The 24,305-nt window shown below is 36.5% G+C and overlaps 1 protein-coding gene and 2 non-coding genes across 3 annotated transcripts; all 3 read right to left on the reverse strand.

Moving 5' to 3' along the window:
- Window positions 1-4,246: 4,246 nt before the first annotated feature.
- On the reverse strand, window positions 4,247-4,318 carry TRNAW-CCA. Its single transcript has one exon. It is a non-coding gene; the product is annotated as a tRNA-Trp (tRNA).
- A 2,430-nt stretch (window positions 4,319-6,748) lies between these two features.
- LOC113332554 (amino acid permease 3-like) lies at window positions 6,749-8,582 on the reverse strand. Its single transcript, XM_026579097.1, has 5 exons — window positions 8,483-8,582; window positions 8,061-8,388; window positions 7,734-7,948; window positions 7,496-7,635; window positions 6,749-7,399 (listed from the first exon to the last, which is right to left on the reverse strand). Exons 1-5 carry the CDS (start codon window positions 8,580-8,582, stop codon window positions 6,749-6,751), a joined length of 1,434 nt encoding a protein of 477 aa, XP_026434882.1.
- Window positions 8,583-22,942: 14,360 nt separating this feature from the next.
- On the reverse strand, window positions 22,943-23,014 carry TRNAW-CCA. Its single transcript has one exon. It is a non-coding gene; the product is annotated as a tRNA-Trp (tRNA).
- Window positions 23,015-24,305: the final 1,291 nt, after the last annotated feature.

A 24,305-nucleotide genomic window follows, 5' to 3' on the forward strand; every position in this document is an offset into this window, starting at 1 on the left:
TTGGCCAAACAGTGCTCAAATGAATCTATTCAAGTTGATCGCTTAGTTACAGTGGGAACCCTGAAGTATTTTTGTTTGTTTTGCCTTTTTGTTTTTTTTTTCTTCTAACTAAATCCGCGTTTAATCCGCATCCGGTCCGTATTACCCGCTGATCCGCGGACGTGAAATCCGCGGATGATTGGGCCGAACACGGTTGGATTTTTCAAATCCACAATTTTGACGGTTTGGACTAATCCGTAACCGTCTGTTCGTTGCACACTCCTAGGTACAATTTAACTCCTAAGTTTTTGGCAATTCACCAGCTTTAACTTTAAGATTTCCAAGTATTCTCCGGCCCATTCCATTGAGATGGATAAAAATTTGAGAAATAATGTAATTGAGAAAATCACGTTACCAAAATTAATATCTAACTCCTTTAAAATCCTAAGCTCCTTAGGCTCCACGTTGAACGGTGACCGTGACCCTCTCACAGAATTGTTCCATTTCACTTTTACTCAAAGGAGAAAAAAATAAGGCTTTTTCTTCCCAAAATAAAGAAATTTTTATATTTATCAAACTTAAAAAAGAAAAACGAAAACAAAAAAAAAATTCTTAGAAGAAACCCTAGGAACAAACCTAGGTTTTCTTCCCTACGAAAAAATCATCATTAACGATGATACAGAAATTCGCTCTCTTTGTTCTCCTCCCGATTTTTCCCTGAACGAGAAGAATAACTGAAATGCAAGTTAGGGTATGAAGGAATCCAGCCGAACAAAACATAGGTTAGGGTTTCGCTGCTTTGTTTTTATTTTTGAAACTCTAATCTCTTGATTTGATCATACTGGCTTGGTTAGGGGTTTATTTTTCAGGTACAGTTTTTACAAAATTCAAGTTGGGATTTGAAGGAATCAAGGGTTTACTTTGTTTGGTTAGGGTTTATTTGAGTTTAATGAACTGTTGCGGCGCCAAAACTTCCTTCTCTCCTTTCCTGATCAAAGAGACGTCTTAGGTTTATGAAGAGCAAATATTAATTATGTGGGTTTTTCGTTTATAAATATATTTCGGTTTCTTTCTTCTGCTATTGGTTCTCTGAGAATTTAATCCCTAGAAAACTTTCTTCATGATTTTGTGTTGATTGCTTTGTATTCTTGATTTTTCGGTTGGTGCTCGACTCTCTCGAAACTATTGCACTCGAGGTTTATCATGCAGGTGTGAACCCTAATAATGGAGGTTAATAATGGATATTTTGATGATTGTTTATTTTGTTAAGTGTATCCATAACCCGAATCAACTGTGATAAACCCTTATTTATGTTGGTTTCAGGTAACCAATCAATGCAGCCAATTTATAATCTTGCAGTACTGGTGATGTTTCTTTCTTGATATTGTGTAAATTGGTGGACGTGTTCTTTTCTTTTTATTAGTTAGGACTCGGGAGTGAAGGGAATTGAGGTGGATTTGAGTAATCAATTTGTTGATTTTTGACATGATATACAATCATGGTCTTTTATGTTGTTTGTAGTATTACTTTGGTTTCATATTTGTATTAAACTCTACCTTTTTTTGATTTTGTACAGAGAATACTTTCTTGTATCAGTGGCGCTTAGGGCTGCACATGGGCGGGTATGGGTGGGTATAAGCTAAAACCAACCTCGCACCCACAGACTGCGGGTTTTTTTTTTCATAACCAACCCCGCACCCACAAACAGCGGGCGGGTTTTGTTACCCGCCCGCTACGGGTTGGGCGGGTATGGGTTTAAACGGGTTTAAACCCGCTTTATATTCAAGTATTTAGAGTAACTTCTATTCTCCTTGATTAAGTGAGGAAAAAAATCCAAAACCCCCAAAATATTCATATCTAGGAAGTTCACAGATGAAGATTAAGTGTTGAATCTGTTGATTTTTCGATTGTTGTCGATTTCTGGTGAAGATTCGAAGTTGTTGTTGTCGATTTCTGGTGAAGATTTCTGGTAATTGTCGTTCGTAGGTGAAGAAGAAGAACTGAGGAGGAAGAAGAGGAAAGGCCGAACAGAGAGAAGAGTGTAGAAAGTGAATGAGGGTTATCAGTTATCCTATCTACTAGTATTAGGGTTTCATAATGGACGACTAGGATTAGTTTTATCTAATGATATATAATCTGCGGGTTTTTTGGGCGGGTATGGGCGGGTATTAGCTTAAACCAACCTCGCACCCACAGACAGCGGGTTTTTTTTTTTCATAACCAACCCCGCACCCACAACGGGCGGGTATGGATTAAAAACCCACGGATTTAGCGGGTACGGGTGGGTTTGGGTATCGTGGGCGGGTCTTGTGCAGCCCTAGTGGCGCTTGTTTCTTAATTTTCTGATCATTTTTCTTCTTTCTTTTTTTTGACTTTGCAGGTTAGGTTCCGGGGTTCTTCATAATCCCCTCAGTGTGCTTAGAAAAATCTGAAGTTTTAAGGGTGCAATGGAGATTGCAACAATGGTAATCTTTGACTTTCTTCCTAATTTTTTAAGTTGGGATTTGAAGGAATCAAATTGTTGGACTTTGATTGGGCTAGCTTGTGAGTTGGATTAGTCTGGGACGCAACATTGGAAGAAATATTCATGTTGATCCTTGATTATAGCTGGTTTTCCGTTATTAAATTACGGATCCATACGGTGAATTATTCAAATAGCTCCTACTTTCTAGTACTATATATATATCCCATATCATATGGCAGGGAAGAAAGCATTTCATAGGAACTCTACGAAAATAGAAGTTGATGTTGCTGCTCTTGAAATGGATTATTCATCTGAATCTTCAGATTTTTTTTTTATGTTCAATCTTTTGGTTATGGTTTGGTTTGGCGCTGTGGTTTTATAATGGTTCTCATTATTATGAGGTTTCTTAGTTATTGAAACCCATCCACTAAAGAATACAAAATATAGGCCTTGCAGAAATTCCATAGCTCGATCACGTTCAAGACGTTCAAGTAAGGATTTCCCAGCTCCACAGATGCATACTTGAGTTGCAAAAAGGGAATCATACTGGTCCCATAAAGTCTTGATTTTTTGTCTAGTACAATGAAACAGACATGGATTCTTGGCGTATAGCAGCAATGGCAGACTTTAACCCTAACAATATATGAGCGTTGGAGATGCAAAATCGTACCTGAAGATCCTTCCAAATAGCGTGGGAGGATGGTGCATACAAACAACTATCTCGTATGTCAGCCAGCTTCCAACAAGGTCATCACAACGCGCTTCCAACATTGATAAGCTAGATCATCAGCTGGAGGAGGAAAAGAGCCATCCACGAATCAAAGCTTCCCTTTTGCATTCAGGGCCTTGGTAATGCCACGGACCCAAGATCCATAGTTGTCCCCTTGCAAAAGTGGAGAGAAGAAAACAGTTGCAGGGTTGTCTGACGGATGAATCTGCAGGACTCTTCAAGGCAAATGTAACAACAATTATTGCGAGTATAAATTGACATGCTGCTAACTAGCATTGACATATATATCCAAAGACTGATGTGTATTGTATCGTGTTATACTTCACTTTACAATCAGTTGATTCAATTTGAATGCTTTGTTTACGGATTAATCAACTGTGGTGTATTGCACACAATACGAAGTCTGGGTTCCTTGCTAGAAATTTAGCAGACTGGATTTATTTAGTTCAGGTTAGAACATTAGTTTAATTAACTATCTGCAGGTTACCAATTCAGTTCACCACAGCATACATAGAGGTGTCTAATGTCTGTATGTTTGTTAAAACAGTCTAGTGCATGTTCCTAGACGGTTCTGACGCGAAGCACTTCGAATTAATCTTTGACTGTTGCTAGTAAGATTAAGTCTAATTAATACTTTGTGACTGCAGTATGTCGTGTTCAGTCTTGTACGCTAACAGTAAAGTTCTCTGAACTCTGCTATTTACGGAACTGACAATTAAATTGACACAGATTCTGCAACACATTCTGCAAATCGCTAACAGTACGTCATCTGTTATGAAAGTGTTAAGTCATTTAAAATTGAACCAAATCATACTTAGATGTGGCCAGAAACTAACTGTAACCTCTGACAATATCTTGCGACGTTCACATCTCATGGTCAGCTATTGTGGTTACAATAACCCCAGCATCACAATCATGTCATCAGTTGCGCAAATTGAAAAAAATAGGTTTTTCTCCTTAACCTTGTTCGAATTCATAAATCAAAAAAAAATAACGACAAGGTTTTTATTTCGAAAAGCAAAATGCAACTCATCCTGTTACAACAAATAAAGGGAAAAAAATAATGAAAAAACTGAACCTGACGTGAATCGAACACGCAACCTTCTGATCTGGAGTCAGACGCGCTACCATTGCGCCACAGATCCGATTGTGTTGTTCTTCCTGTAACATTTTAAATATTCTCTTATTACATGAAAGGTAGAATTATGATCCAAAATCACTGGAGGTATTTTGACAAGTCCTACAAAAAAATTCAAAGGAAGATGGGACAGGATGAGTTGCATGAGCATTATAGTCCAATGGAGATGTTATCTTTAAGTTCAGACGCAACTGCTTTGTCTGTATTGACTTCACTCCCAGGGAGGGAATAGAGCGGCCTCTTTACCGTAATTACATTATCTCAAGGCCTTTCCAAGGTCGATGCAGACCCAATTGTGAGTGCTCTGCTGATTACCTTGTATTTTTCTTGGTAAAACAAGAAGCACAACCAATCAACACTACACGGTTGGGGATGGAAATTTTGAATTTTTTACAAATTTAACGGCCAAAGATTGAGAATGCTTGGGATTTAATTTTTTGAATTGTTCCATGTACCAAGTGTAGTTACATAATCTTGCTTTCCTTAGTTTTACTGGCTTCATGTTGATGCTTTTCATGCACTCTTAGGCTCCAAAGTATGTTTGCTGTTTGCCAAAATCCAAGTCGTTTTAGAAACCTGGGTCAATTTAATTCTTGTTGTTTCTAAGAAAAAAGATACTAACAATCTTGTATCATTCAATCTTGGTTGTTGTTTTAAGAATAATCATGTTGGTTAATGTATGAATCAAATTGTTGGAGTTCTTCAAGTAATGGGTTTGTGTTTGATGGGCTATTGGAGATGGTCCTATTATGATTGGGCTAGCTTGTTCAACAAGAAGAAGAGCAATATTGGAAGAAATGTTCACGTTGATCCTTGATTATCGCTGTATTTCCGTTATTAAATTGCGGATCCATAGGATGAATTATTCAAACAGCTCCTACCTTCGAGTATCCCATATTATATAACAGTGGAAAGGATTTTTCCAGATTTCAAGCTGAAAAAGAAGAACGCATTTGGTAACAGCTTTACCTTATGAAATTAATAACCGACATCTCAATCTAAGTGTGTTCGCAAGATTTCTTTTGGCCAAATTTTTCAAGCTCTGATTGATTTGCTCTGTCAGATCAGATGTATAGCGCATCATTAGAAGTTGATATTGATGCCGTTGAAATGGATTATTCATCTTTAGATTATTCTGTTCAATTGTTTGGTTTCGTAATTGTTCTCATTATGTGGTTTCTTAGTTATTGAAACCCATCCACTAAAGAATACAAAATAAATATAGACCACACCTGAGGATTTTTAGCCTTGTTCAACAAGAAGAAGAGCAACAGAACATTACTGCAAGTCCTCCAGCTGAAGCTACACCGATGGAGCCTCGAGTGAACTTTGCAGGTAAACTTCTAACTACTGCCTTTATTGATCCTTGGTTTATAGATAGTGGTGCAACACACCATATTTGCAACTCTTTACAATTTTTCACTTCTTATTCACCTGTTCAAACATTAGTTCAAATGCAAACACATTGGCGAAGTTGTTTTCTCGTCTACTCTTAAACTCTCGAATGTGCCTCACATTCCAAATTTCCAGTTTAATCTCATGTCTGTGAGTCAATTAACTCAACAGTCTAATTGTATTGCTTATTTTTCCCATAATTCTTGTTTCTTTCAGGACCGACTCACGAAACAAGTGATTGGTCAGGGTAGGTTTTTCTCCGGCTTGTATCAACTTCAAGTTCAACAGCAGCCAGCAACGACGCACCAAGCTCTCTGCAATAAAGCGTCTTTAGATATTCCACCAGATTTTGTAACTGTTCTCATTATGTGGTTTCTTAGTTATTGAAACCCACTCACTAAAGAATACAAAATAAACATAGACCAAATCGGGTTCAACCTATATTTGTGTTATCATCCTATGAATACTGCCAAGGAAGTATGGGGATCCTTAGAGAAGAAATATAGATCGAATCGGGGGAGTGAAGAAACTCATAGTTGCTTGATTCTCGGACCTCAAGATGACAGATAGCAAGTTTGTCATGGCGCAAGTCCAAGAATTTCAGATGATGACTTTGAGTGAATCAAGTAGCAGAGAGAAGAAAATAAGTGTGATGGTGAATGTTTAGCTTGTGGATAAAAAAGGCCACTATACGAAAGATTGTCGATCGAAGAAGAAAATGTGTCAAAGAACTTTGATGCTCAATTCAGTAGACCACACCATGGCTACGTGCTCAGTATTTGAATGAATGTGAAATATTTTAAGCGAATCTTGTGAAAGTCTTACGTTAATATTGAACAAGGGAACAAACAGGTTAAGAGAACCATATAGTACTTGATTTCCACATAAATTAATTAATACATACGGACTACTGCAACAAAAAGAGTAAAATGCTACATTTGATACGAAACTTTTAATATTGTTATGAACAGGGAACTACAACTTGGTGAATGCCTAGTGGCCGATTTCTCTCAGTCAGCGGACGGTTCCTTTCCTTGAGCCATCAATAGTTAGATTTGAAGGGATGATAAACCTTAAGATCAACGACACCTACCACTGATCCGGCTATAGCTGCAATTGAGATTACTAAACAAATAGCGCTCAGTAGTTGAAGGCAAAACCATTTGGGACTCCACTTGGGTATCTTTTTCTGTGATATGTACATCTCCACCGGGAAATAAACAGTTAACGGCCAGAAGCCAAATGCGCCAATAATCCCAATAACATCGTTGAAGAACGGAAGAAGCATCGATATAAGTGTAGTTAGCACCACAAATAGTGTTCTCCAAACAACTCTGAATAGGTTGAGATTGTAAGGGCGGCATCCTGGGATAGGTACTTGAAAGTTTTTGTTGACGAAATCACTCTTTGGCCATTTAGTTGCTGCACATTTCTCGATGAAGGCAAATAAGGGCTGGCAATAGACTTGGTAACCTCCAACAAGGTGAATTACAATTGCAACGTTGGCAATATCGACCAACCAATATGGATTGTAGAACCCAAACCCTGTTAGAAGGTTTCCTGGTGCCATGTCACCGAATGCCGCATAGCCCATACATCCACAAAGCATGTAGAAGATGGTCGTAGTTGAAACACTGAATAAACTTGCTTTCCTCATAGTTGTAGCTTCTGATGGTGGTGCTTTTAATGTGTCCTGTTTGTGCCAAATAAACACAGTTAGTGATTTAATTTTTCCTAGTAATGAAGACTAAAGAGGTGCAGCTAGAAAAAGTAAAAAAATAATTTGTACCTGAATTTCGATTAGGATCATCGAATACGAGTAAGCAAAAGCAATGTTTCCAAGCGCTTGGGATTTCCTCCATATCTTTTGGGCTTGAGTTACCGTACCAATGCTAATTCCGGACAGACTTCCTTTGAATGTCCCATTTTCTAAACAAAAGAATAATGTATACAGATTTCAGCAATTTTAATATAAATATGAAACCAATTACTAGAAGAAAAAAAAGAATCACAGAAAGGAAGCTAACCTGCCACTTTAGCGATTCCGAGACCCATTCCGATCCCGGAATAAGTAAACGACATGACTGCAGCAACCTTTGATAGCCATGTAATTTGATCAAAGTCTGGTATTTGGGAGAATATGATTTGTAATACACCAAATATGATCATGTATGGGGTACTCGATGTAAGGCACGGGTTATCATTGTGGCTAGCATGGAAACAGTTGGACCTCTCAACAGCCCTGTTTTGTTCAAATTAACAAACCAAAAAAGAGATCAGAACAAAATTATATTTAACTATGCATGTAATGAAAAGAAAAATTAACCCAAAATAGAAGGTTTAGGTGAACTCACATCATACTTATGGATGCTGCAATCGTATATCCAATTCCCACACCAAAAAGATTTATGTATTGAATCAACCCACAAAGCTTGACCTTAGAGCCACCAAGATTTGTGCTAACAGCATCCATGTAAGTATAGTTTCTCGTGCCAGTAACTTGGTCACCAGTTCTATAGCAGTCAGAAAGTAAACAGGATGTGTAGTAAATCACAAAGGCGAACACCAACATCACAGCTGGACCAAGAATCCAACCAAGCTGAGCTATGGCCCATGCTAATGACAGCACTCCTGATCCTATGACGGCCGTTATAATATGTGAAGTCGCTGTCCATATGGTTCCTGCAGGTTTAATCACAATCTTCATATATATTTATATTTTCCAGTCAAAAAGAAAAATACTTTGACAATATTAAAAGTGATGATTAGTATTTACCTGTTCTTTTAAGTCGACCATCATCATCAAAAGATTTGGATCCACCTTGCTGTGGCGGCGTTACGTCAAGTGAATGATCATATTGCAACTGTTGATCCATAGTTGCAGAAGCAGCATTGATGTCACTCATCTTCAAACCAATTAAATACAGACAGTAAGCAAAGCAAGTAGAGAGAAAGCAAGTTGAAAATTTGTAATGTGCTTTAGCTACAATAGACTTGTTCCCTTTTATAAGAAAAAAAATAATACTAAACCAAATAGAATTCGAACAATAAATGATTACCTAGTAGGAAACAAATCATATTGAGAACCAAAATATAAATCCTAATTCTTATAGATGTCATACAGCTAAGTCCTAATCTGCTTTAGCTACAATCTCTTTATTAACTTCTACGACCGGGGAAGTACCCTTTTGATGATATGGAATCAGATGATTCTGCACCGGACAATTCTGCTGAAGATTATAGGCAGATGCCTGAGTAACTTACCAGTAACGACATTATCACTACTGGTTAAGCTGGAAAGCCGGTACGCACTACTACTTGATGATGACGATGATGACGATGATGATGAAAAGGAACCGAGCTTATGTTTGAATCATCAGGACAAAGGAAATACAACGTTAAATAATACTACCTCTAATGAGAATCCTGGTGATGAAAGGGATTACGAGATATATCGAAATATATTCGGCAGCCTATGTGTGATGAGAACAGGTAATAATAAGATGATCAAGAGCAGTAGTATAGTCGATTAAAAAAGTAGTACTAGTACTACTACTGATGATACTAAAATGATTACGACTAATAGTAGTGCATAGCCGATCAAAAACGTAGTAGTACTGCCGTTGCTGATGATGATGACGCTAAGAAAACTAGGTCGGCTCTATACAAAAAGAAAAAGTGGATAAATTCTTGGTGTAAGAAGGGAAACAACGACAAAAAACAACGCTCTATATATACGTAGATAGCTGTCTTGGAGTTGTTAACATGGTGGCAATGCTTACTCATGGATCTCAACACTCAAAAGGTATGCTCTAATTTGCCCCCCGTGTATGCTCAGTTGCACCGATTCTATAAGAGTAACAATATGTAGTGTATTTTTCAGTTCTAGTTAAGGGTGCATAGGAACCGAGCCGGACCGACGGAGCGTCCCGGAATCGGTGGAACCGTACCTGTTTTTGTCCCGAATTGAAGAAGGGGATACAGGTACCGGTCCAAAAAATAGGAACCGGGGCTAGGGAGGTATAGGTACTCGGCCCTACCCATATCCCGTGCCGAACTGTACAGATTGTATCGATCATTTGTGATCGTTAGATTTATATCTAATCTAACGGTGGTAGATATCTAGTATATATAGGAATGAAGTTAGGGTTAGAAATAGAAGTGGTTCATTTTCTTTTTTTCTTCTTCTTCGCCGCTCTCCTGTCCTGAGTCTCCTCCTCTATCACTGTGTTCATAAGAACACACGTTAAACACCACCAAATCCATCACTGTTTATTTGATTAATTCAATAAGTTAACAAGAAGTCTACAACAGGTAACCGGAATTTCTTTGATTATGATTATTATTATGAATCTGTGATGTTTTTAATTTTGATTTTGATTATTATCTTCCTTTTGTGTGTGTTCAGTTAAATTTAGACTGAGGAGTGAATTGGGTAACCGAAATCTCGATCTATTTGTTCTGAATCTTCTGATTCCTTAATCATTTGATTAGGTAAGATGCAATCTAGATCTGTCATCTGTATCATTTAATTTGTGCTTCATTAGTTTGATTATAAATTTATAACATAATGATTTGCATGACCAATTCTAGGATTTTGGAATTTTCTGATATCTCTCTGCACCCTTAATCTCAAATTCTCAGCCAAAGGTAAATCATTTCTTTCTTCCTCTGTTTATTTATTGGACTGTAAATTTTAGATGGGTTTCTAATGATCAACTTTGTGGAGATATTTATGTTTGAAAGATACTAGAAATGATGGAATTTATGTATGTTTCCTGTTGATGGAGTTTTTGGGTCTAGTCTAGGAGTTAGTTAGGATCTCTAGTCTGCTATATGCTTGTTTATGGAGTTTTTGCAGAAAGAAGCTATAATGGAATCTAATTTCTGATTCATGAATACAATGATTAGAATACATGTTTCTTCTTTCTTTTGTTATATGTTAAATGTAAGTTAATTACTGTATTGTTAAGCAAAATGAACTAATTCAAAGGTTAATCATCCCACTAAACTGGGTATAATTTGTTTAACTAAAATACTACTTGAGGTGCTGATTTTGCAATTTTGTTTTCTACTACAACTTGATTCTGTTTCAGAGTACAACAAGTAACCTATTATTGTTGGAACTAGAATTCTAAATCCGATTAGAGTATCACAAGTCATCCCAAAACCAACCCAATATAAAATTATAAATACCTGCTGGCATATGCTTAATCTCCACACACAATCTCATCCCTTTTCTTTATGCTGCCATTTGATATGCAGAGAACATGCTTAGAATACATGTTTAATTTCTGATTCATGTAGTCAATTTAATCTTCAAATGTATGTAGTCATCTGAATCTTAGAATACACTTAAAGAGCACCATCTATTTACTTGTGTTTGACACTATTAGACATAGACTAATAGTTACTACCTGCTATTACTTATTTTTGTAGTGTTACTTGGTCCTATCAATAATAATGCCACCACAAGTGTTGCTGCCATGGAAATGGAATAGAAGATCAAGACTCAAGACTTTGTATTTGGCATTGCCAGTTTGCCACCACTATCCAATCATTCTGTCATTGCTACTGCTACTTGATAATGCCACCACCAGTGAATTGTGGTAAAGAATTAAGACTATTGTCTTTGTTTGTGTGTTATTGCTACTTTTTCTTTTTTCAGATTTTCAAGACTTTGGTTGTTTGGAACTTTGGTTTGCTAGTATTATTGTTACGTTTTAGTTGTTAATTTGTTCTTTGATTGAGATATTGATTAATATATTGAAAAACAGGTAAAACAGGTACTCAATTTGTCTGGAAAAATGACAGGAAAATCTGTCTTTGAATTATGACAGAAAGTACCGATTGGTACCTTAACTGGTACTGTACGTGTACCTAATGGTACGGAACCGAGGTACAAGGTACAGGTACTGGTCCAAATTTTCGAACCGAGCCTAGGGAGGTACAGGTACTCGGCCTAGGCAGGAACGAGCCGAACCGACCGTTGTGCACCCTTAGTTCTAGTTATAGAGTGAAGGACCCTTATTTTGTTTAGTGTGTAAATAGATAGAGTCTTGTAACTGTCTTTACAGCTGTTACAGCCTGTCTGTTTCATGTGTTTTGTATTAAGACCTTTGTATTCTCTCTCTGAGAGTTATCTGAAATTAGTCAACACATTTCATTTCTTCTAGCTCTGATTATCTTATATGGTATCAGATTAGGTTAGAGTCCTTCAAGATTGCAAACCCTAACAACAACTTCATCGTTACCTATTTCAAATCTGATCTTTGATCAGATTACAACAACATTTTTCAGATCTGGTAGAATTTCATCATATTTCATCTACTTTGATCTCGTTTTGGATCTTGTTTCTTTTCAATATTCACCTATCTTTCTGGTTTGATCGATTTTCAGAATGATCTTTGAGTTTCTTGATAACAATATGCCTCCAAAACCTGCAACTCGAGCTTCTTCCGCTGCTAATAATGATGATTATGATGATTTTTTTACACAAGATCGTTACAGTTTTCGACTTCCATTTACTAATATTGCAAACTTCATCTCTTTGAAGTTTGATCATACTAATTTTCTACTGTGGAAGGATCAATTTGAGTCGGTCCTAATTTCAGTTGATTTGTTCGATTATGTTTATGGTAGTATTGTCGAACCACCTCGATTTATCACGATTGATGTTGTTCAAACTCAAAATCCGGCTTGGCTATATTGGATAAAGGTGGATCGTCTTGTATCAAGTTGTTTAAAAGCTACATTCACACAATCTGTTTCAGGTGATGTTCTTGGATTATCTACTGCTCGTGAGATTTGGGAATATCTTGAAACTACCTTTACTACACAGTTTGCTACTCGCAAATCGATGCTTCGTAATCAACTTCATTTAATTCGTAGAGGAAATCGTTCTGTTGAAGACTATCTACAACAAATCAAGTCAATAACTGATAATCCTGCATCTATTAATGAGAAAGTAAGTAATTCTGACATTATAATGCACATTCTCAATGGTCTTGGTCGTGATCACAACAATTTTGTAATCTCAGCACAAAATCGTGAAGTTCCTTTAACTTTTGCTGAGATTAAGGCTAGGCTAATTAATCATCAACAATGGTTAAAAGATCAAGAATCATAAATGAACACTATGTTTGATAGTCAGAATGCTTCAGCTATGTATGGCAAGAACAAAAATTCTGGCAAGAAGAGCAATAATTCTAACAAGAACAAGAGCAACTTCAAGAATAGTGTTTATTCTAATGGTTCTGGATCTAGCAGCAAGGGTTCCTCAGGCAACAGTGGTTCTTCTGGTCGAAATTCTTGTAGTCCTTCAGGTGGTAATTCTAATAACTCTTCAGGAGGTTCAAGAAATAATACAGGAGGACTTTTGATTGGTCTTCAGTTAAGTGTCAAATTTTGTAGAAGAACTGGTCATTCTGCAAGCAGGTGTTATTACAGATATCAACCAGATAGGAATTCCATCAACTCAGTGCAAAGAGCCTTTGCAGGAATTGAACTGAGTCCTGCATCTGAAGATACTATTCCAGATTATGGTACCACAACCACATGACTAGTGATGCCTCTCTTTTGACTAATCCTGCTCCCTACACTTGTTCCTCAAATGTGATGATAGGAAATGGTAAGTTGCTAACTATCTCTCATGTTGGTGATGTTACTTTATCTACTCCTCATAAGAATTTTCAGCTCAACAAGGTGTTACACATCCCTACCTGAAAGGCTAACTTACTCTCCATTGCTAAATTTACTAAAGATAATCATTGCTTTTTTGAGTTATGTGATTGGGGATATCTAATAAAGGATGTTTTTACAAAACATGTACTAGCTAAGGGTTCTATTTTGAACAACTTATATCCCATCAATTCATATCACTCTCCATCAACTTCTTGCTTTCATGCCTCACTCACAGATCCTACATCTCTTTGGCACAACATGCTTGGTCATCCTGCTGCTGCAGTTCTACATAAACTTCATTCAGTTGAGCCAATTCAGCTTTCTGGGTTTATGTCTTTAGAGTCTCTATGTAATTCTTGTCAGTTAGGCAAGAGCAAAAAATTGCCTTTTACTTTGTCATCTAGAGTTTCCACTGCTCCTCCTGCACTTGTTCATTGTGATGTTTGTGGACCTTCCCCTGAAGTGTCTTTGTTAGGATTCAAGTACTACATTATCTTTATGGATGACTTTAGTAGATATCATTGGATCTATCCTTTGAAATCTAAGTCTGATGCTCTTGTATCTTTTCAACACTTCAAACAAATAAATGAAAATCTTTTGGCTACCAAAATTATTTCTTTTCAGTGTGATAATGCTTATGAATTGTCCAAAGGCCCTTTTAAACTATTTTTAGATTAATCTGGCATTATTTTGAGATCGTCCAATCCACATACCTCTCAGCAAAATGGTTTAGCTGAGAGGAAACAAAAACATATCACTGAAGTAGGTCTCACTCTGCTTTTACAATCTCATTTATTAAAAAAAATTTGGTATGATGCTTTCCATACTGCCACTTTTTTGATAAATAGATTACCTACTAAACTGCTGAACATTCAATCTCCTTTTGAAGTATTATTTCATAAACCTCCTGATTTTTCTTTTCTTAAAGTCTTTGGTTCAGCTTGCTTTCCTTCTTTAGGATCCTATAGGCAGGACAAATTATCTCCTAAGTCATCTTTATGTGTTTTTATTGGTTATAGTCCTCTTCATAGAGACTTCATAGAGGATATAGATGTTATGAAAAGTCCACAGGGAAACTTTATACACCAAGACATGTTGTCTTTGATGAAAATTGTTTTCCTTACTCCACTACTGTTGTTCCTTGTTCCACTGAGTCATCTCCTTCACAGTCTTTACTTGATGCTTCTTCTCTAAATAATACTACTTCCACACTCATTCCTTCATCAAATCAGTTGATGTTTTCTACTTCAGGACAACAACTCGGTTCTCCTGCATCAAATATAGTCCCTTTTTCTGCTCATGTTACCAGATATCAATCTGGTATTCCTAAACCCAAGCTTTTACCTGATTTTGTGACTAACAATGTTGTAAAACATCCTGTTTCTACAGCTTTTAGTTCTCTACTTCAACCAACAGAGCCTAAAACTTTCAAGCAGGAAATGAAAAATCCTGAATGGGTAGTTTGCATGAAATAAGAATGTCATAAAGGATGCAAATACTTATGATTTGGTAAAGTTTCAGAAGGGTATGAATGTTCTGGGTTGTAAGTGTGTTTACAAACTCAAGTTAAAACCTGATGGCACTATTGAGAGGTTTAAGAGTAGGTTGGTTGCTAAGGGATACAATCAGTTAGATGGAGTTGACTATACTGATACTTTCAGTCCAGTAGTGAAAGCACCTACTATTAGAACCATTCTTACTATTGCAGCTTAAAATGGATGGCAAATTCAACAATTAGATGTGTGTAATGCTTTTTTGCATGGACAATTGAATGAATGTGTGTTTATGGAGCAGCCACCAGGATTTTTAGTTGAAGGAAAATAAGACTACGTTTTTCATTTAAAAAAAATCCTTATATGGCCTGAAAAAAGCACCAAGGGCTTGGTTTCAATGATTCAGTGGCTTTCTTCTTCAATATGTCTTTCAGCAGTCTAAGTGTGATCATCCTTTTTCCTCTAAAAATCTGACAAGGGTCTTATGTATCTCCTCTTGTATGTGGATGATATCATTTTGACTGGCAGCTCAGGTACTTTGCTAAATTCTCTTATTTCCGCATTAAGTACAAAATTTAAAATGAAGGCTTTAGGACCTCTTCATTATTTCTTGAGCATTGAGGTTGTTAGAAGTTATGATACTAAGTCCTTATTACTTACTCAAAAGAAGTATTTTCTTGAGCTTTTGGTTAAGTCTGATATGGTAGATTGTAAGCCCTGTAGTACTCTTGTTGCCAAAGGTCCAAGGTGCTCTATTTTTTTATGGTGATCCACTCCAATATCCTTTACACTATAGAAGTCTTGTTGGGGGCTTGCAGTATCTTACAATGAAAAGACCTGACATTGCATTTGCAGTCTCTTATGCGTCACAATTTATGCATCAACCTGCAACTACTCATTTGCAGTTAGTTAAGAGGATTTTAAGGTTTCTTAAAGGCAGTTTCGGATATGGAATTGTTCTTGGTTCTTCAAATATTTCTACAGTTACAGCTTATTCAGATTCTGGTTGGGCTGGTTGCCCTGATTCAAGAAGAAGTACCTCTGGTTATGATGTTTTCTTGGGCTCATCACTTATTTCTTGGACTTCAAAGAAGCAACCCGTAGTTTCAAGGTCTTCGGCTGAAGAGGAATACAAATCACTTGCTAATACTTCTTTTGAGATGTTGTGGTTGTCATATTTTCTCAAGGAATTAGGTATTTCCTCTACAAGACCTTTTACTCTTCTTTGTGATAATCTTAGTGCCAGTAGTCTTGCCTGCAATCTGGTTTTTCATGCAAGAACGAAGCACATTGAAATGGATTACCATTTTATTAGAGACTTAGTTCAGTCTAAGTTCTTGATTATCAAGTTTGTGCCTTCTCTTCTTCAACTGGCCGATATATTCACAAAGGGTGTTGCTTCACATTTATTTGTTACTTTGGTTTCCAAGATTATGCATTTTACCCATTATAAGCTTGAGGGGGAGTATAAGAGTAACTGTATGTAATGTATTTTTCAGTTCTGGTTATAGAGTGAAGGTGCCCTTATCTTTGTTTAGTGTGTAAATAGCTAGAGTCTTGTAACTGTCTTTACAGCTGTTACAGCCTGTCTGTTTCAGGTATTTTGTATTAATACCTTTGTATTCTCTCTATGAGAGTTATCTGAAATTAGTCAACACATTTCATTTCTTCTAGCTCTGATTGTCTTATAGGGTGGCTGTATTTCATCTCTCTATGGATACTGAAACTATAGTCCTTTTGGAATCCCGGTAAAATAAACTCTGGTACAAATTTATAGTAAAAAAATATGGGGATGATTTCTCCTTTTGGAATCCCGGTAAAATAACTCAATCTTATGGTGTTTCTTGTTGGCGGAGCATTGCTGAAATGGAAGGATTAATCTACGATAACTGCACATTGTATTTACATTCAGGTAGAGGAATTTCCTTTTGGAATGATGTATGGTGTGGTCAACTTCCTCTAGCAACTGTTTATCCAAATTTGTATAAGTTATCAAGAGATAGAAACGTCAAGTTAGCAGACATGGTATCTTCGAACGGTAATTGGAAGTTTGATTTCAAGAGAGTACTTCATTCTTTAGAGGTTGAATATTACACTGCACTTCTAACTGTTATTGGCGACAACCCACCATCTCGGGATGGATTTCCAGACACGAGAAGATGGAGACTCAACACCACGGGGGTCTTTATAGTCAAATTACTTTATGCAAAACTGGTTAGTGAATCCGGTGTCGACAACTTTCCATATCATTTTATTTGGAAGTCTGCAATACCTCCTAAGATCAATATATTAATGTGGAGTATAATTCATGGTAAACTGAATACCATAGATGTACTTCTACACAAAGGTTTGAACTTGTATAATTCTTGTGCTTTTATGTGGAATTGGTGCTGAGTCGCAAGACCACTTATTTCTCCATTGTAAGATTGCATACAAGATATGGTTTAGCCTGATCCCTAAAACAGGTTGGGTGTGGGTTCTGCCTGGTTCTATGAAGATCTTAGCAGATATGTGGCATCACCATTTATTCTCAAGCTCTGGTAATTATATTTGGGATTTGATTCCGACAACAATTATTAGTACGATTTGGAGAGAAAGGAAATGCAGACGTTTCGAAACTCAATATCTTTATAAAACAGATGATGACTTGGTTAACGAAGTTAAATCTACAGTCCTAGCTTGGGTAGCTGCAATAGGACATCGTATTCACTTGAGTTTCTCAAGTTTTGTGTTAAATTCCTAGGATTCTATCTTCATGTAATCTATAGCTTTCTTTTTTTCATCTACCTATGGTAGAAACTATGTACATTCTTCTACTTCTTAGTACAACTTCCCTTTTGATCAAAAAAAGACACTATAGTCCACGGACATATAACTATGCTATTAAATTCATTATTTATCCAAACTCTTGTCGACTACACAACTATGGTATAGACATGCTTAAGCAACTACCAACAAGGATAATTCATGTGAGAAAGAAAAATGGATTTTTCCGGTTCCAACAGTTGGGAATTACGGTATATGTATATTTATGTGTACCGCCGTGTCCCCCCGTATCATGGAACTTTGGAGTTATCGTATTGGACACATGGAACCATCTCTTATCGGACACCCGTAGTAGTTTCGGTTCCCCGGTGTCCACCCACCATTCGTTCTTGATTGGGAAACCAAGCATGTTTGTTCCAACCAACGTCTGTTTGCACCATATGAGGAGACTAAGAACGCAGAACTCTTATTCACGGGAAATGCTGCACTTTGGAAGTTAGAGTGTTGGGTACTGTAATACCAAAAATATGATCAAGAAACTGCTCAAGAAACCCTTACTGTTACTAAAGGGGCAGATGTTCAAGCAACTACTGTCTACTGAGGTTGAAGCTAATGTAAAATGAAGTTGAACATGCTGAGAATGATGTTATTTTTTCAGCTTTCTTCTCTTTTGGGAAGAAGTAATAATCTTATTGCTTACTTCTTCGTGTAGAAACATTTACTTTTATGCCTTGTTTTGTTAGGATTTCATCTTTTGCTTTAATATCTACCAGCTTTAGATGTTTAAATTCTGATGCTCATTTATTATCCATTGCACTCAGTTGAATTTTGTTGTTGTCTGATGAGTATTAGCTTGCTTCTCGTACGTAGCTTTACAACTTCATTGTTATAGGTTTCGGCTTTAACCTTTATCCTTAATTTTGCCTTACCTATCCTGGTATAAGACATAGCAAATTTGTTTTAGGTACCATTAATTCAGGCCTTGAGGTAGGTCATTTACAGGGTCTAACATAATTCGTTGTGTATTATTCGTTAATGATTCACACACTTTTTAGGAGAATAATACGCCCTATACGAAATTCCCGAAAATGTTCCGGTTAATTCTCCTAACTCGAAAATATGAGATCTTTGATGATGATGATAAATGGTGGGTTTACCTTTCCGTTCGCTAGAAGAGATCGATGTGATTTCTTCAATATCTTTACATATCTTTGCCAATTTTCGACAAGACTTCTAAGTTCAGATGCCCCGAATGTTCACTCCTTTAGAGCATCTCCAGTAGTACGTCGAAAAGAATCCTACGTGGATGTCCAATAGTCAAGATTATACTATATATTTTAGATTTAAATAAATTTTAGAATAATATGTAGCCTGGTTAAGACTTTTTTTTAATACCTTCATATTTAGTATTTGATCTTCCTAATGTAGGGCCTAAGCACTGGAGATGCTTTTATACTATATGGGATCTAGCTCCGGTCGTTGTTTAGAGACAGTGGGTGTTAATAATCCTACATGGATATTTTATTGAGATCCATATTTAGGAAGATTTTTAAATATGGTAAATATAGCATCTCATAACTAATAAACAATCTCGAATAGTACACAGGTTTAATCCTTGGAAAATCTTACCTGATGACTTAACCGTTTAATTATATTATAATTAATTATTAAAAATCAAAAATATGACTTGGAAGTCATTCTGAAGGTCTAAATAAGACTTTCTTTAAAACCTTCAAAATTAATGTTTCATCCCTCCTGTTTTCTAGGACCTACTGTTGGAGATGAATTTAGTTATAATAAAAGTCTAAAATCCTACGTGGCATTAAAAAATAAATCTTTCACCTTTTATTGAAGATGCTCTTTCTTGTTTGTCACGAAGAATGAAATATGGAAAAACATTTAAAAAAAATTAATTTCACCCTCTGTTGGAGATGCTCTTACGAGATATCAGAGAAGGAACCAGATTCAACTCGACTAGATAAACTAATCGGTTGAGGAGTCGTGCATGTGACCCACCCCCAACACTTGGGTTTGGATAGTCCGGTGGCGCCCGCAACATCTGAAATTTGACCAACGAGGATTGGCCCAGTTATCTGGTCGAACTCCCATGTTATAGTAGGTTAGGGGTTCTATCGTATTGGTAGTGTACTCTGTTTGGCTATAGACACATTGTAGTGAAGACCAACCACTGTGGTCATATACCCCATTGTTTATTATTATTGAAAACTTCTTAACAACAATGTCAATATCTACTGCAAAGTTTGCTACAAAATAAAGAAGAGAAAAACAAGGCTTTTTCTTCACAAAATAAAGAAATTTTTATATTTATCACACTTAAAAAAAAAAACGAAAACAAAAAAAAAATTCTTAGAAGAAACCTAGGAACAAACCTAGGTTTTCTTCCCTACGAAAAAAATCATCATTAACGATGATACAGAAATTCGCTCTCTTTATTCTCCTCCCGATTTTTCCCTGAACGAAAAGAATAACTGAAATGCAAGTTAGGGTATGAAGGAATCCAGCCGAACAAAACATAGGTTAGGGTTTCGCTGCTTTGTTTTTATTTTTGAAACTCTAATCTCTTGATTTGATCATACTGGCTTGGTTAGGGGTTTATTTTTCAGGTACAGTTTTTACAAAATTCAAGTTGGGATTTGAAGGAATCAAGGGTTTACTGTGTTTGGTTAGGGTTTATTTGAGTTTAATGAACTGTTGCGGCACCAAAACTTCCTTCTCTCCTTTCCTGATCAAAGAGACGTCTTAGGTTTATGAAGAGCAAATATTAATTATGTGGGTTTTTCGTTTATAAATATATTTCGGTTTCTTTCTTCTGCTATTGGTTCTCTGAGAATTTAATCCCTAGAAAACTTTCTTCATGATTTTGTGTTGATTGCTTTGTATTCTTGATTTTTCGGTTGATGCTCGACTCTCTCGAAACTATTGCACTCGAGGTTTATCATGCAGGTGTGAACCCTAATAATGGAGGTTATTAATGGATATTTTGATGATTGTTTATTTTGTTAAGTGTATCAATAACCCGAATCAACTGTGATAAACCCTTATTTATGTTGGTTTCAGGTAACCAATCAATGCAGCCAATTTATAACCTTGCAGTACTAGTGTTCTTTCTGATTCTTGATTGTGTAAATTGGTGGACGTGTTCTTTTCTTTTTATTAGTTAGGACTCGGGAGTGAAGGGAATTGAGGTGGATTTGAGTAATCAATTTGTTGATTTTTGATAGGATATACAATCATGGTCTTTTATGTTGTTTGTAGTATTACTTTGGTTTCATATTTGTATTAAACTCTACCTTTTTTTGATTTTGTACAGAGAATACTTTCTTGTATCAGTGGCGCTTGTTTCTTAATTTTCTGATCATTTTTCTTCTTTCTTTTTTTTTGACTTTGCAGGTTAGGTTAGGGTTCTTCATAATCCCCTCAGTGTGCTTAGAAAAATCTGAAGTTTTAAGGGTGCAATGGAGATTGCAACAATGGTAATCTTTGACTTTCTTCCTAATTTTTTAAGTTGGGATTTGAAGGAATCAAATTGTTGGACTTTGATTGGGCTAGCTTGTGAGTTGGATTAGTCTGGGACGCAACATTGGAAGAAATATTCATGTTGATCCTTGATTATAGCTGGTTTTCCGTTATTAAATTACGGATCCATACGGTGAATTATTCAAATAGCTCCTACTTTCTAGTACTATATATATATCCCATATCATATGGCAGGGAAGAAAGCATTTCATAGGAACTCTACGAAAATAGAAGTTGATGTTGCTGCTCTTGAAATGGATTATTCATCTGAATCTTCAGATTTTTTTTTATGTTCAATCTTTTGGTTATGGTTTGGTTTGGCGCTGTGGTTTTATAATGGTTCTCATTATTATGAGGTTTCTTAGTTATTGAAACCCATCCACTAAAGAATACAAAATATAGGCCTTGCAGAAATTCCATAGCTCGATCACGTTCAAGACGTTCAAGTAAGGATTTCCCAGCTCCACAGATGCATACTTGAGTTGCAAAAAGGGAATCATACTGGTCCCATAAAGTCTTGATTTTTGTCTAGTACAATGAAACAGACATGGATTCTTGGCGTATAGCAGCAATGGCAGACTTTAACCCTAACAATATATGAGCGTTGGAGATGCAAAATCGTACCTGAAGATCCTTCCAAATAGCGTGGGAGGATGGTGCATACAAACAACTATCTCGTATGTCAGCCAGCTTCCAACAAGGTCATCACAACGCGCTTCCAACATTGATAAGCTAGATCATCAGCTGGAGGAGGAAAAGAGCCATCCACGAATCAAAGCTTCCCTTTTGCATTCAGGGCCTTGGTAATGCCACGGACCCAAGATCCATAGTTGTCCCCTTGCAAAAGTGGAGAGAAGAAAACAGTTGCAGGGTTGTCTGACGGATGAATCTGCAGGACTCTTCAAGGCAAATGTAACAACAATTATTGCGAGTATAAATTGACATGCTGCTAACTAGCATTGACATATATATCCAAAGACTGATGTGTATTGTATCGTGTTATACTTCACTTTACAATCAGTTGATTCAATTTGAATGCTTTGTTTACGGATTAATCAACTGTGGTGTATTGCACACAATACGAAGTCTGGGTTCCTTGCTAGAAATTTAGCAGACTGGATTTATTTAGTTCAGGTTAGAACATTAGTTTAATTAACTATCTGCAGGTTACCAATTCAGTTCACCACAGCATACATAGAGGTGTCTAATGTCTGTATGTTTGTTAAAACAGTCTAGTGCATGTTCCTAGACGGTTCTGACGCGAAGCACTTCGAATTAATCTTTGACTGTTGCTAGTAGTAGATTAAGTCTAATTAATACTTTGTGACTGCAGTATGTCGTGTTCAGTCTTGTACGCTAACAGTAAAGTTCTCTGAACTCTGCTATTTACGGAACTGACAATTAAATTGACACAGATTCTGCAACACATTCTGCAAATCGCTAACAGTACGTCATCTGTTATGAAAGTGTTAAGTCATTTAAAATTGAACCAAATCATACTTAGATGTGGCCAGAAACTAACTGTAACCTCTGACAATATCTTGCGACGTTCACATCTCATGGTCAGCTATTGTGGTTACAATAACCCCAGCATCACATCATGTCATCAGTTGCGCAAATTGAAAAAAATAGGTTTTTCTCCTTAACCTTGTTCGAATTCATAATCAAAAAAAAATAACGACAAGGTTTTTATTTCGAAAAGCAAAATGCAACTCATCCTGTTACAACAAATAAAGGGAAAAAAATAATGAAAAAACTGAACCTGACGTGAATCGAACACGCAACCTTCTGATCTGGAGTCAGACGCGCTACCATTGCGCCACAGATCCGATTGTGTTGTTCTTCCTGTAACATTTAAATATTCTCTTATTACATGAAAGGTAGAATTATGATCCAAAATCACTGGAGGTATTTTGACAAGTCCTACAAAAAAATTCAAAGGAAGATGGGACAGGATGAGTTGCATGAGCATTATAGTCCAATGGAGATTTATCTTTAAGTTCAGACGCAACTGCTTTGTCTGTATTGACTTCACTCCCAGGGAGGGAATAGAGCGGCCTCTTTACCGTAATTACATTATCTCAAGGCCTTTCCAAGGTCGATGCAGACCCAATTGTGAGTGCTCTGCTGATTACCTTGTATTTTTCTTGGTAAAACAAGAAGCACAACCAATCAACACTACACGGTTGGGGATGGAAATTTTGAATTTTTTACAAATTTAACGGCCAAAGATTGAGAATGCTTGGGATTTAATTTTTTGAATTGTTCCATGTACCAAGTGTAGTTACATAATCTTGCTTTCCTTAGTTTTACTGGCTTCATGTTGATGCTTTTCATGCACTCTTAGGCTCCAAAGTATGTTTGCTGTTTGCCAAAATCCAAGTCGTTTTAGAAACCTGGGTCAATTTAATTCTTGTTGTTTCTAAGAAAAAAGATACTAACAATCTTGTATCATTCAATCTTGGTTGTTGTTTTAAGAATAATCATGTTGGTTAATGTATGAATCAAATTGTTGGAGTTCTTCAAGTAATGGGTTTGTGTTTGATGGGCTATTGGAGATGGTCCTATTATGATTGGGCTAGCTTGTTCAACAAGAAGAAGAGCAATATTGGAAGAAATGTTCACGTTGATCCTTGATTATCGCTGTATTTCCGTTATTAAATTGCGGATCCATAGGATGAATTATTCAAACAGCTCCTACCTTCGAGTATCCCATATTATATAACAGTGGAAAGGATTTTTCCAGATTTCAAGCTGAAAAAGAAGAACGCATTTGGTAACAGCTTTACCTTATGAAATTAATAACCGACATCTCAATCTAAGTGTGTTCGCAAGATTTCTTTTGGCCAAATTTTTCAAGCTCTGATTGATTTGCTCTGTCAGATCAGATGTATAGCGCATCATTAGAAGTTGATATTGATGCCGTTGAAATGGATTATTCATCTTTAGATTATTCTGTTCAATTGTTTGGTTTCGTAATTGTTCTCATTATGTGGTTTCTTAGTTATTGAAACCCATCCACTAAAGAATACAAAATAAATATAGACCACACCTGAGGATTTTTAGCCTTGTTCAACAAGAAGAAGAGCAACAGAACATTACTGCAAGTCCTCCAGCTGA

Source organism: Papaver somniferum, unplaced genomic scaffold (assembly GCF_003573695.1).
Source record: "Papaver somniferum cultivar HN1 unplaced genomic scaffold, ASM357369v1 unplaced-scaffold_131, whole genome shotgun sequence".
NCBI classification, from domain to species: Eukaryota; Viridiplantae; Streptophyta; class Magnoliopsida; order Ranunculales; family Papaveraceae; genus Papaver; species Papaver somniferum.

Bases quoted from the DNA above. Each gene is read 5' to 3' on its own strand.
- LOC113332554 (XM_026579097.1), bottom strand. From the start codon at position 8,582: ATGGATCAACAGTTGCAATATGATCATTCACTTGACGTAACGCCGCCA. The intron at 7,949-8,060 runs GTGAGTTCACCT...TGAACAAAACAG, and splicing joins GCAGCATCCATAAGTATGAT to GGCTGTTGAGAGGTCCAACT. The intron at 7,400-7,495 runs GTACAAATTATT...TGGCACAAACAG, and splicing joins TGATCCTAATCGAAATTCAG to GACACATTAAAAGCACCACC.